This window comes from Pygoscelis adeliae, unplaced genomic scaffold, assembly GCF_000699105.1.
Source record: "Pygoscelis adeliae isolate BGI_AS28 unplaced genomic scaffold, ASM69910v1 Scaffold424, whole genome shotgun sequence".
Lineage (NCBI taxonomy): Eukaryota > Metazoa > Chordata > Aves > Sphenisciformes > Spheniscidae > Pygoscelis > Pygoscelis adeliae.
Window position 1 is genome coordinate 610,781 of NW_008824651.1, and position 13,763 is coordinate 624,543.

General features: G+C 43.2%; 1 protein-coding gene across 1 annotated transcript in view; it reads left to right on the plus strand.

The window, feature by feature from the left end:
• Nucleotides 1-619: 619 nt before the first annotated feature.
• Nucleotides 620-13,763, plus strand: part of COL4A1 (collagen, type IV, alpha 1) — a 133,722-nt gene continuing 120,578 nt past the window's right edge. Inside the window, exon 1 of the mRNA XM_009322531.1 lies at nucleotides 620-628. Coding sequence (XP_009320806.1) covers nucleotides 620-628 — 9 coding nt within the window. The remainder of the gene's footprint in view (nucleotides 629-13,763) is intronic.

Below are 13,763 nucleotides of genomic sequence, written 5' to 3' on the forward strand. Positions count from 1 at the left end.
AGTGTGAAAAAGGAAAGAACAAAAAGAGGAAGTGGATGGTTGCCTGGACTCAAAGTGCCGTGCTCGCTGCCTTTGACCCCCGCGATGGGCAGTAGGCTGGAGACCGGGAAGGATCCTGATGTTAATGGTTGAAGTTGAGTTTTGGCACCTTTCCCCGTGGAGGCAGATTCAGCCACAGACATTTAAAATCGAAAGTATGCAAGTAGTCTGAAAGTTTTGCTCAGGGAGCTAATTTTATCACTGAGCTATTAGCTATCTGCTGTCCTTAAGTTAAAGGACTCTCTTTCCTGGCACTCCTGAAGTATTTGTGTTGTTCCTTTTGTACCTCTAGGTGAAGGGCAGTTGACATAATAATTTGAAATAGGTCATCTTTTCGTGTCTCCTTGCTTTCTCGCATTTGGTCAGGTTGATACTGGAGTAGTGAAATTCAGGGGTGCAGAAAACTCGTCAGTGGGCAAGGGCAGATGGATTTTTGTCGTGCTTCCTGCTATAAATGTAAGATCTTGTATTAACACTTTAATCGGTAAAGGAAGTATGGGAAAGGGTTATTTTAAACTCTTTTTCTGCAGTTTCAGATGAAATTATGTTCTATAATGAATTTTGGTATCTCTGTGTGACCATGGGGACGGTATGTATGCCTTGAATCAGCTGAAGTAAGAAATGCACTGAACTTCTCGTGTCTTATCTGTTGCTCCTAGGCTGATAATATCAGGCTTAGTGTGATTGCAGTAAATCACTCGGTGATGCACCTCTTAGGCAATTCACCCATCACTTGGTATTAAGCTGATTAAACTGTATTCCTTTCAGGATACAATTAATTTTAATTAATTAAAATCTTTTGAAGTAAATGATTCACGTCTGAGTTCTGAATTTGGTATTCCTAGAGGTGTATATATATCTGTCTGTGAGAAATGTTCCCGTCTTGTGCTGTAAAGTGAAGTCATTGGGTAAACCATGACTGTCAATCAAAGACAGAAAACTAGGTAGGGAAGATGTGCTTATTAAAAGAAGATACAAGCTTTAATGTCAATTATACAATTTCAGGTCTTCTGTAGCAACTCCGAAGAGGCTCTGTTTTAGAAGTGTCCTTTATGTGCAGGATAGATTGTTTTATTAAAATTGAGATTCCTTAAAATGTAATCTGGAGCTGTTAATTACGTTATGAAGTTGTCCTCCTAATTAACCATTCTTTCTATGCTATGCTGACTGCAGATTTACAGTTCTTCATCAGCACCACCGGGAAACACAAGTATGCTGTGGAAGTTGAGCTCCTTGCGGTTCTGTTGCCTTAGATAAACTTTCAGCCGTACATGGGTGGCCTTTGAACCAATTCAGTTCTGTTGGCATTGTCCCCAGCTCCACGCTGTTGCCTGTCACTAGCAACTACCCAAAAGGTGATGGAGGCTGCTGTTGGCCGGCAGCATACCAGGCGTGGATGGTGGTCAAGGGGCTTCTCTTCGGAGGTCCTTGAGCCAGGCTGATGCCTCTGAGTGATTGTGGCTGGGTGGTGTGATCCACTGTACACCTGGGCAGGACGTCTTACTTCTGCTTTTGGAGAGGTGGCAGAGCTGGCCCATTGCTTGCATTGTCCTCAGACGAATGTGTTCCCACTGTTTACATTTAAAGAGTAGTTGTGTTAGAAGAGGACTGTGTGGTAGGCAAGGTTGTATGCAGTACTGTTTGCGATAGGCTGAATGGAGCAACCGCTTTTCTCCTGCAAAAAAAATGATGCTGGTTCTTTCCTTCCCCAAACTAGCTTATATTAGCTAGATTTAAAAAGAAAAAAGTCTTATTTGTGCAGCCACAATCTTGTCATATTCTTAATTGTCCTGTGGCCTTCATCACAGAATCACTGAGGCTGGAGGGCACCTTGAAGATCATGTAGTCCAATCCCCTGCTCAGAGCAGGGCCAGCTGCAGCAGGCTGCTCAAGGCTGTGTCCAGCCAGGTTTTGAATATCTCCAAGGATGGAGACTCCTCAACCCCTCTGAGCAACCTGTGCCAGTGCTCAGTCACCCTCACAGTAAAAAAATCTTCATATGTGCGTCGTGGTTGTGCCAGGGTAACTAAACGAGACTTGAGACCGTGCCTGTGAATGCAAATGTAGCAGAAGCAGCTCGTGCTATGTTGGTGGTGGTGATTCTACAGTGTAACAGGGCTGGCAGGGTGAAAATTTGTTTTTATCGCTGACATATCCGTGATTAAATACATACAAGGAGATTTGGAAGGACTGCTCTCACAGAGGCATTTGACGTAGCAAAGCCAGCCTCGAGCCAGCTACTGTCGGGATCACGTGCCTTAGTACAGAAAAGGGGGCTGCTCCATTGCAGCTCCCACAGGTTGTAATGTGGCACTATAAAATGCATCCAGATGTGGCACTGGAAGCTCAGTGTTTTTTACGCCGACCAATTATAATTAAAATATTAATTATAGCTAATCTGGGCTTTTGTACTGTTCTATGTTCTTCTCAGGAGATTCACTTTCAAATTATAAGGAGAGCAGAGTGGAACACAGGGCAGTAGATTAAGGTGTTTCCAGGTCAGGCTGAGAGACTGCTCCCACGAGACGGTTACAGGAGAAGCTTGTTTTGATGGATCTCTGCAGGGGCTCTCATTTCTGACACTCTTCAGGCTGCCATTTCCTTTGAAGAAAGTCTGTTTCCTAACACTAGTACTGCTTGGTTGAGAGATGACAATGCCATGGAAAACCCAGTTTCACGTTTCGGTACCTTGTTGATGCTGCTGCAGTGCTCATCCCTGTGCCTTCTGCAATGGAGCGACATCTTCCAGCTGCGCTTGAGCCCTGGGGCGAGTCGCCTTCCACACAAGTGGGCTGGCTGCCATGTAACGCTGCGGGAACGGAGGAGATGCCCTATTCGCCGCCGCTCGGCGGTAGGCTTAGCGGTCTCTCTGAGATTCCAACCCATCTCCCTTTCCACTTTTAGTGTTGGCAAAACAGGAGCCGGGCCAGAGCTCTGGCCAGCAAGCTCTATCCAGCTACTAGGAGAAGGCGGGCCAAAACAGTGATAATAAAAGCATGCATAATTTTTTCCACAAGGGCAATGCTGATTCCACCAGCGCTGTTTGAGCTGAGCATGTGGTGGCAGCTGGGGACGCACTGGTGGGAGGCCAGGAGGTTCCTGTCCCCGGGTAAGCCCCGTCTGGGGTGTGGTGCCCTGTCCGTGGCTGGGCGGAGGCGGCTCTGCCATATTGCCCTCATGCCTTCCTCCTGTCACTCCTCCTATTTTTAAATTGTATTTGGGGCTGCAGTCTGACACACGCAATTCTAGGCCAAAAGTGAAAAAATAAATTGCTTCCAACTAGTCTGAACGATTTTTCTGTTCCTTTTTTGTTAAAAACATGGTTTATTGAGATGAAGAAGTACAAGGCAGATAAACCAAGAACAGATAAAAGAAATGACTTTGGGCTTTTGGCGTGTGGCTGAAGAGAAGTCGGATGACTGAGTCTGAATGACTGACAGCACTTCGCTTGAGTGTGCTTTTACTAGTGAAATAAAGGCTGGGTTAGGCACCTGCCTTCTGCAGCCATTCGTGTCTAGGGCTGCTACTGTCTTCGATGTTGACAGACCTATCCCCTAAGGCCATTTGACATCCTTGTCCCTGCACGTCCTCAAGGACTTGTCAATACCAAGAGCATGTCTAACAAACCCTGACAGGTTTTAGTTCAGGATGGAGATATGGTCGCTTCAATTCAGAAAATGTGGCCAGAAGGAGAGACCCAAATGACTTCCAATAAGTTAAGCACCTCTCGGGCTAGAAGGCTTCACAGGGAAAAAGGAAATGGGGTTTGGTTCCCCTTGCCAGGCCATACTGGGGTGCGGGAAGGTCTGAAGAAGAGAAGCACAGCACTCCCTTTTCTTCCTGTTGGAGCGAGGTGGCTTGGCAGGAAGGGGTATGAGACCTGGAGCAGCTGAGGGTGCACCGCAGAGGGCCATGAGAGTGTGGGTAGGAAGGTGGCCTTCCAGCCCAAGGCGAGGAGTGCTTGCCGGGGAAGCGTCGGCCGTGGGTTTGTCTGTCAACCCCCAGCAGTGGAGAGTCATTTGGTCAATATATATACAGAACAAAATGCATGGGCACTTCTGGAAGCAAGGGGGCAGGCCTGGGACTCCTTGCTCCCAGGAGAATGTCCTTGTCCCTGCTGTTCTTCCTGCCTGCTTCCCCTCTCCCTCTGGCCACCTTTTCTACAGCATCATGGCACAGGGTGCCAGAGTCAGGAGGGAAGGGAAGACATACCTGTTTGCTGCCAGCTGTGTTGGAGAACGCGGTCTCTGAGCCTCCCTGAGCAGTCAGTCCTGACTCATCTCCATGAACTTTGTTCCTGGAGTCAGCTGTTGAGCGTCAGCACACGCAAGTGCGTTCCTGGACCATCATCCCAAGTAGCACAGTTTTCTGAGCGTTTGTGTGTATCAAATGCCTGCAGGACTACTGCAGTGCTTCATTGCAACTCGTCCGCTTGGCATATATAATCCTGGGATATAATTAGGTTATATAAAGCCTGATGTTATGCTGGATGTATATACTGTCAGTTGTCTTGATCTTGTAGAGAAATGTAGGATAGCTGCTGCAGGCAGCTAAGACAATTGTTTAAAAATGTCAGAAATCATCTCTAGGGATAGGCTTATGAATATTGTTCTTTTTATAGAACCAGACTAAACAAAGGAAGATTCAACAACCTCAACATGAGAATAAATTGACTTACTTCATCAGTGTTTAAAAGTTACACAGTACTCCCTTCCCAGAATTTGCGTGGACTTTGCCATCACAAACGCCCTTAACACCTTGCAAAATTTGGTCAAAGGGAAGAATTTGGGCATGGGCTATGACTGGAATAGCATCCTGTGCCTTTAGTGAGTAGCTGAAGGTGTGAAGTACTGCTGCAATTTAATGATGTTTGCGGGAAGATAAATTTTTGATCCTCTGTGTTGTGAGTGGCTGTAATTATTCTTGGTGATTTAATACATCGGAAAAGTTTGTGGCAATAGCCCTCCAAGAGTCTTTATATAGCAGTAGCTTGGACAATGTGGAAGTAATATACAGAACAAATTAAGCCATTGTCAATATGTCAATTACTATCATTATGCTATTCTAAAGTGACTTTCAGTAAAGGGCAAATGTGTTCTTCATAAAGAATATAAGTAGAAAATATATAAACCCCCCCCCCCCCCCCCGTGTTGTTACTCTGACAGATATAAACAGACAAAGGATGATCAAAGATTTAATAAAAAAAATTGTGTCCATTTTGGCTTTAAGTTCCTACTTACTATTGAGAAAAATATAAGTATATAACTAAGCAGGTTTCAGTAGTGTTTCAAAGACTAAAAAGATGACTCTTTAACCTTCCTTTATCTCTGGGATCCTCTCTCACAGAAGGAGGAGCTTGGATAAATTTTCTAAATTGAAAAAAAAAGTACAGTAGTGTATATTTAAAAGCACTTTAGCTTCCAGTCCCTCGTACTTCTGCTATACTCTGTTCTGCTCTGGATTCACTTACTACCACTTTGATTGATCCAATGTCTCAAATATGTATTTCTTAGGAAGCCTCTTACATTGTGCCTGCCTCCATCGCATTTCCAACACGGGCAGAAAACATTGTAAGCCTTAAGGTTGTATTAACTCTTCTTAGCTTAGGTGAATGTGTGTGGGTGGTAGGAAATACCCCTTTTCTGCTCTGATTTGCCAAGTCATCAAGTGTCTGAAAACTTGTACTCATGGGTTCCAATGAGAATTGTAAGTCCTGCTTTTCTACCTGTGCTGGAGTGTTTCAGCAGCGTCGGTGCAGTTCTGGTGCAAAGTGCTGAGGCGTGGGAGCAGGCGGCAGGTGCCGTGGGAGCAGGCGGCAGCCTGGGAGTCCGCTCGGGTGGAGATGAGTCAGCCTCGCCTCACAGCCCGCAAAAAAGCCTCCTTTTTTTTTGGCCTGGGTTGCCTTACAGTAACATAATAAAAAAGACACGGCCGAAGATGAAATGAAGGAAGCCAGAGAAAAGTTGGAAGAAGATGGGGTTTCTTTTTTTTTTATTTCTTTTTTCTTATGTTACCTTCATGTAGCATATCAAAAGGATGCTGTCCTCACACATATTCTGAAATAAATGGCGTAAGGTTTTCCAACATTGTGCCAACCTAATTAATAAAAAGTGTAACTGTGTTTTTGGCAAAGTTATTCAGCTACTTTTATGGAATTTTATGTAGTTTGGGGGGTTTTTTTGGGTGGATCCAAGAGAAGAACTACTAAACATCCTCTATTCCCCTCCTTTCCTCTGCCTTTTCTCTCTGTGTGCGCTCCTGCTGCCTTCACCTTTACTGCTGCTGGCAAACAGCCTCTTGCAGGGTCTGAGGAAGGGTGTGCATCTTCAACAGAACAATGTAAAGGACAAAACACAAAGTGCTGTCAAGTGTGCAGAGTAAACAAATTGCAAACTAATAATTCATTTTCTTTCATCTTTTTGCGGCTTTCATCTGCTAGTAGCAGTGACAGGGACAGCATTTTGAGATTAAGGTTTTCAAGATGGCTGAGAGGGAACTGGTGGAAGAAATTATCAAAGTTATAAAATAAATACAAGAATTAGTTTAATACACAAGGGTTAGTAGGAAGAACTAGAATATTTTAATTAAAAACCTAGTGAGTTAGGTCTTTTGCATTCAGAAGAGATACAGCCTTTTATAGGTTAAGCGTGGGACAAACTATCCATTATCCTATCTGTAGATAACAATGTATACCTTAAAGAACATTTCAAATGCTACAACTGGGATGCAGAAACAAGTTTTTAGGTCAAGTTGTCACCCCAGTGGAGAAGGAGAACCAGCTGTTAAAGTGGGAGCAGAGGCAGAGTGATTGTGCTGGAGAGCTTGAGTTTGCAGACTCCGTGCTTTATCTCTAAATTGAGATATGTTGAAAGCCACAAATCAGTTCTAGATGTTGAACTTCTTTAAAAGCTCCCAGAAGTCTGGTATTCTAGGGAATACCCCAGCATTTGCTAGAAGAAAATGACTTGAGGCAACTAACATTGCATCTCCTCTACCACCTTTAAAAACCAGTGTCCAGCCTTTTCTCTGCCCACGTTTGTCTCATCTGCTGTGGGATTTTTAATCTCTCTGGCTACATGGGAGGTCTGTGGTTTCACCAAGATGGTCAACCTTCCTTCTAGCCAAGGGGCCCTCTCCTACGTCTTCTGTACATGAAAATGTTGTCTTAACACTGGGGCATGAACCTGGTAGAGCATTTCTAAATGGTTTAGTGGATGAAAGTGTTCTAATTCATCAATATAGTCGATGCCCTTCTTACATGAGCATTATTTCTATAGATATTCATGTTGGAAATTCACAGCGAAGTATGTAATCTTTCAGGCAAATAATCACTAACTTAGGGGAAAATATTGTTTTATTAGCTGGTTCTATTTTAATAGATAATTTATGGGGTCCTTAGTTTAGTATACAGATACCAGAACGAGAAAGGCTTTTTCTTTTTTTTTTTTTGTTTGTCATGACAAATGTTTCAGTTGTAGCTAAGGGATAAAACAAATTAGCCCATTTTCACTGGATAGCTATGTGCTGACTGGATATTGTAAGTCTTTTGGTCTTATTAGCCAGTTGTTTATCTGGTGGAAGAAAACTTGTTTTCTAGTCTATCGAAGACTTCTGTTGAAATATTGGATAATCAAAAAGCATTGAAATAAATCCTAAGATTGTAATGAAACCCAAATAAGGCTGAAAAATTACACTGGTATGGACTTACGGGGCTGTAAAGAATTAGAACAAAAGTTTGAATAAAAATTAGTACATAATGGTTTGTATTCATAGTGCACATATTAAGGGAAAAATCAGCTAAGTGAGGGTAGACTCAAACATTCCAGGAATTTTCGTATTGTGCTCGAAGCTCTGTCCCTTTTATGGCAATGGTAAGTCAGTTATCTGCTAGCAGAATAAAAAAGGATAAATTCTGGCTGCTGTAAAGCCAAGATGCATGTGCAAGCAGTATTCAGGGCCAAAACTCAGAAGATTTTTTAGCTGTAAATACACGTGTGTTTTTAACAGTTTGCAAGAACAGGCAAGGAAGACTAAAACTACGTAGATGCTTGTAGTATTACAGCTTTGCTTGAGAAATTGTGAAGTTTTTTACTGAAACTATCATATTTTTTTTTTTTTATCTGAAGTCTATAATAGACTGGGGCTATATCTTTGTTAGGAACAGCTGCATTTTTGGAATCAACATGGAAATATTTAGAGAAAACTGGGAAATAGCAAGAGGTATAAATGAAAGTGAGAAGAAAGTAAAAAGCTTAAAATTATCCTAGGAAGTCTGTGTTTTTATCCTTTTTTTTTAAATGGAACAGTGATTCTGAGGAGTGAAGGCTGCATGACTGATCCCAAGGGCCTGGAGTAGAAAGCAGGGCAAGAAACATCCTGGAAGCCAGGGATTAGAAGTGATTGTCAAAAACTGGTATTAGAAAAAGAGAAAGTCAGGAAAGAGGGGAAAGACTAAGTGCTAGAGCCCTGCACTTACAGTTTTGCTTAGCTGGAGAACAACTGTGGGAGCTTACCCTGGCTCCTAGCCCCTGCCACCAGTTGCGAGGACCCCCCAGCTGGCAGTCCCAGCCTGGAAAGGGTTGTCAGATCGTTACTGGCAAGTCCCAGCTGGGGGAAGACTCAGACATGGGTTCTGATGATGTTAATTCTTATGCAATGTAATCCTACTGTCTGCGACTATTTCTATTGCTATTTTAAAACTTACTTCCCATTATGGACCTTGGTGATATAGCAAATGTTGCACCAGTGCCTAAAGTCTTTGGGTTAAATAATGTCTCGGCTCATGCCCTTGAGAATGCTAAAATAATAGTTCAAATCATGCAGAAAAACAAATCCATCTTGCTGGGGACATGCCTTTGAAAATGTGCTCTGATTCACACTGGTCAGACAAACAGTGGATGCTGATTTTTGATGCATTTTCCAGGAATGGTGTGTTTGGTTGGGATAGATAGAGCTTGTGATCTTGAATGGCCTGGATGTGTCATAAGCATAGAAAAGCTTTGGATGGTAATTCCTGAGACATGCAGGCAGGCAACTGCCAACCTTGCAGTGATTCGAGCTCAGTGCCCTCTGCCCTGTCAGGTGCAGGGTCATTTCCTCAAAGCTGCTAATAATTTTAGCTTCCATTTAATTCATTTTTAGAGTAGTTGAAGGTGCTAAGGATGTGGAAGGATTTTTCCCAGAGCAACAAGGAGACCAAAGATGATGATAGTGACAGGGCAAAGCCAGAAAACTGCATAGGTCAAAAATGTGGAAGGTTATCTTGTGAGGATGCTTCTGTGTGCCGTCATAATAAGAATCATGTTTTCTTCCTAGTGTCTTCAAATAAAATCCTCAAAGGAACAAGCCTAGCAAGCGATTGCCTTATACACGTTTGTGTCACTGCAGTCTTTGCAAAGGTAACATACACACCTGTTAAAAGGTGTTTGTTCTAAACACCTTCCTCGCATTCAGAAACACTTTCTCACCGATACCACAGGAGCTGCTGGTGCTGGAATGGACTTGGCAATGTGAGAGCAAGAGGAGAAGGTCTGTGCGATCCTGTAGATACACTATTCCCGGGTGCTGCCAGGCCCACAGAAAGTGCAACTGCACAAAACGCATGTAGGATATTGTCAAGACTAACTGAACCTATGTCAAGGCCTGCGCTGGCACCTACATGCAGTTTGAAATGAAAGCCAGTGTATTACGATTTGGGTCCAGAGTTTGCAAATTACCAATTCTGTGCACAATTCTTGTCACTCACACAGTATGAGACATATCTCTGTACATTGATAGACATGTAAGTCTGGACTCCCATTTCAGCAGAAGACATTTTATATTTGTTTGATGTCAATATATCAATATAATTTATTTTAATAGTCTCCTCTTGGTTAAAATTAAATGAATCATTATAGCTTATAAAAGAGAAGAGCATGCAGAACTTAACGCAGTACCAAAGCAGACTGTGTACTGAGTATCTTCTGTTGAGCTCAGGTTTATTTTAGCGGACTGTTACCCTGTGCCATAGGGCCCATAAGCAATTCTTTGTTTTTGTAAATCCCCGTTCATTATCGTGGATTAAAGTCTGAACATTTCATGAACAAAACGTGAAAAGTTCTGCATTTCCCTCCCCGTGCTCGCTCAGATGCATGCCATCACTGCAACGGTAATGTGCAATTACATGGACTGGGTTTGCACATGGCACAGTGTGTATCTATATTGTCCAAGAGAAATGTATGAAATTGATTGATATGGGAAGGTGCATATGTGATTATGTCACGGCTTGTATTGTTTTTGATAACGCCCCAACATTTCTGATAAATGTGGTTCAGCTGTCTAGAAAATTATTTCACAGTTCTAAATCCAAAGATACATAAATCATATCAAATCAGTCATGAAGACGGAGAGTGAGTTCTCTGCAAAGTTGCACATATTACTGGATCAAGCATTGGAAGAGGCTGCCCAGGGAAGTGGTTGCGTCACCATCCCTGGAGGTATTTAAAAGACGTGTAGATGTGGCACTTAGGGACATAGTTTAGTGGTGTGTTAGGTTGGCAGTGTTAGGTTTACGGTCACTGCAGTCTTTGCAAAGGTAACATACACACCTGTTAAAAGGTGTTTGTTCTAAACACCTTCCTCGCATTCAGAAACACTTTCTCACCGATACCACAGGAGCTGCTGGTGCTGGAATGGACTTGGCAATGTGAGAGCAAGAGGAGAAGGTCTGTGCGATCCTGTAGATACACTATTCCCGGGTGCTGCCAGGCCCACAGAAAGTGCAACTGCACAAAACGCATGTAGGATATTGTCAAGACTAACTGAACCTATGTCAAGGCCTGCGCTGGCACCTACATGCAGTTTGAAATGAAAGCCAGTGTATTACGATTTGGGTCCAGAGTTTGCAAATTACCAATTCTGTGCACAATTCTAGTCACTCACACAGTATGAGACATATCTCTGTACATTGATAGACATGTAAGTCTGGACTCCATTTCAGCAGAAGACATTTTATATTTGTTTGATGTCAATATATCAATATAATTTATTTTAATAGTCTCCTCTTGGTTAAAATTAAATGAATCATTATAGCTTATAAAAGAGAAGAGCATGCAGAACTTAACGCAGTACCAAAGCAGACTGTGTACTGAGTATCTTCTGTTGAGCTCAGGTTTATTTTAGCGGACTGTTACCCTGTGCCATAGGGCCCATAAGCAATTCTTTGTTTTTGTAAATCCCCGTTCATTATCGTGGATTAAAGTCTGAACATTTCATGAACAAAACGTGAAAAGTTCTGCATTTCCCTCCCCGTGCTCGCTCAGATGCATGCCATCACTGCAACGGTAATGTGCAATTACATGGACTGGGTTTGCACATGGCACAGTGTGTATCTATATTGTCCAAGAGAAATGTATGAAATTGATTGATATGGGAAGGTGCATATGTGATTATGTCACGGCTTGCATTGTTTTTGATAACGCCCCAACATTTCTGATAAATGTGGTTCAGCTGTCTAGAAAATTATTTCACAGTTCTAAATCCAAAGATACATAAATCATATCAAATCAGTCATGAAGACGGAGAGTGAGTTCTCTGCAAAGTTGCACATATTACTGGATCAAGCATTGGAAGAGGCTGCCCAGGGAAGTGGTTGCGTCACCATCCCTGGAGGTATTTAAAAGACGTGTAGATGTGGCACTTAGGGACATAGTTTAGTGGTGTGTTAGGTTGGCAGTGTTAGGTTTACGGTTGGACTCAATGATCTTAGAGGTCTTTTCCAACCTAAAGGATTCTAAGTATTGCTGAAAAGAATTGAATGTTGTGATGTGCTTAAAACGTGAACCTCTTATATGAGTTTTTCTGTACCTGAAGACAACTAATGAATTTCTGGAATGTTAGCTAAAATGTAAAGCTTGGGTACAACACCACTAGTTAAAATTGAATTTATAATATTGCATGTAAAATGATCTGTTTCTCATCACTATTGTTTGTTGTATTAGAAAGTGTGAAGTGCAGAATTCCTGTGCTTAGATTTATAGTATTAGATGGAAGCTGCCAAGAAAGCATTTTTTAAAATCTGAATCACACCATGCTAAAGGCAGATTTATGATGTACCTTCATAATTAACCAATCTCATAGTTGTCGCTGGTGGTGGGCAGCGATCTGTGTGTTTCCCTCAGTACCAATTACTAATCTCATAGCCCAATATCAAGTGAGATAATTCATAGGAATTAGTCATTTGACTTAATTTTGGTGCTGATGCTTCAATATCTGACTGGCTGCAGGAGTTACTTAGTGACCCATTAAGTGTAAAACTGGGTCTGTCCTGAAGAAGCCTGATATTACGCAGGTGTCCGCTTCTTTAGACCGGTTATTTGCCTGCCTCTGTTTGGGGGTGGGAGGGGAGGGGGGGAAGAGACCTTTTTTAATTAAAAAAAGCCAACCTAGTACTCCTGGCTTAGAAAACCAAGCTGCTTTAAAGGGGCTGGAGATGGGGGAACAGCAGCTGAGCTGCCCCCAAATAGATGATACCTGCTCAAAACAAAAAATTATTAAGAGATACCTGCTCAAAACAAAAAAAGAGATACCTTAACCATGGGAGTGCCAGCCTTTGAAAGATTTGAAGGATTTTTTTTATACCTGCTATGGGGGTCAGATGCTGAAGAGGGTAAAAAAAAGAATAAATAAAGCAATTTAGGGCTAGAATAGCTCTTGTCTCAGTCAAAGGGATAATAAAGACAACAGATTTACCCCCCCCAAAACAAGATCACCCTTATCTTCAATAAAAAGTCGAAAGACACCTTGGTTTTGCAGGTTTTATTACCGCTCCCCAGCACCCAACCTCAACCGCCTGGCACCACAGGGAGAAGGGACACGTCTCACCCCTGCGGCTGCTCAACAGCCACCCTGAAAACTATTAAGAAAATAATAAAATCCTTTTTTACTTCTCATTTCGGGGCACTTCTGGTAGGATTACCGTCACCCAGCCGCCAAGGCACAGCTTGCCACCTCCTTGGGACATGAAAACATTGTGGTGGTTTCCTCAAAAAGCACCATGAATTATAAAAAAAGGGCATTTTTACTCCCATATTAGCACATATTGCCATTCAAAACCATTTGTTTGTGCTCAGGGGCAAAAGAGTTTGGCTTCAGGGAGGTAAGAGGGGTATAAATCTCCTTTCTCACCCTCCTCAGAGGATTTTCCAAGCAAATGGAAGAACACTTAAAGGGCTGCACTTGCCTCCCCTCCTTTGATCCCACGGTAGAATCAGGACACAGCACACGGGGACAGCAGAGCCCCCCGAGCCTGAAATCCCCCCTCCACACTCCCCTAAAAGCCCTCTTCCCTCACCGCAACAGACATTAGGCACCGTGCCCCACTGTTTCCTCACAAATCAAGGAGAACAGGGAAAATAAAAGGATTCACAGAGTTGTTTTCACCTCACGGCACCAAGGCTCAGCCTCCCCTCAAGCAAGCAGGGTGGAAGGGAGCAATTTTACCTCATGGCGCCCCCTTTTTCCCCCCTCAGAAACGGGGGAAGGCGGAGAAATCACCTCAGGGAGCAACGACGACACCGCGCTGCGCCCAACCGCTTTTCCCGCCTTTTGCCTCTCATCTGAGCAGAGCGCGCGACCGAGTGCGGGGCGCACGCGCCGCGAGGGAGGAGCCAAACCGACCCCGCCCCTCCGCCGGGCGTCGTCTTCTATAGGCAGTGCGCCCGCGAGGCCAGCCAATCAGCAGGCGG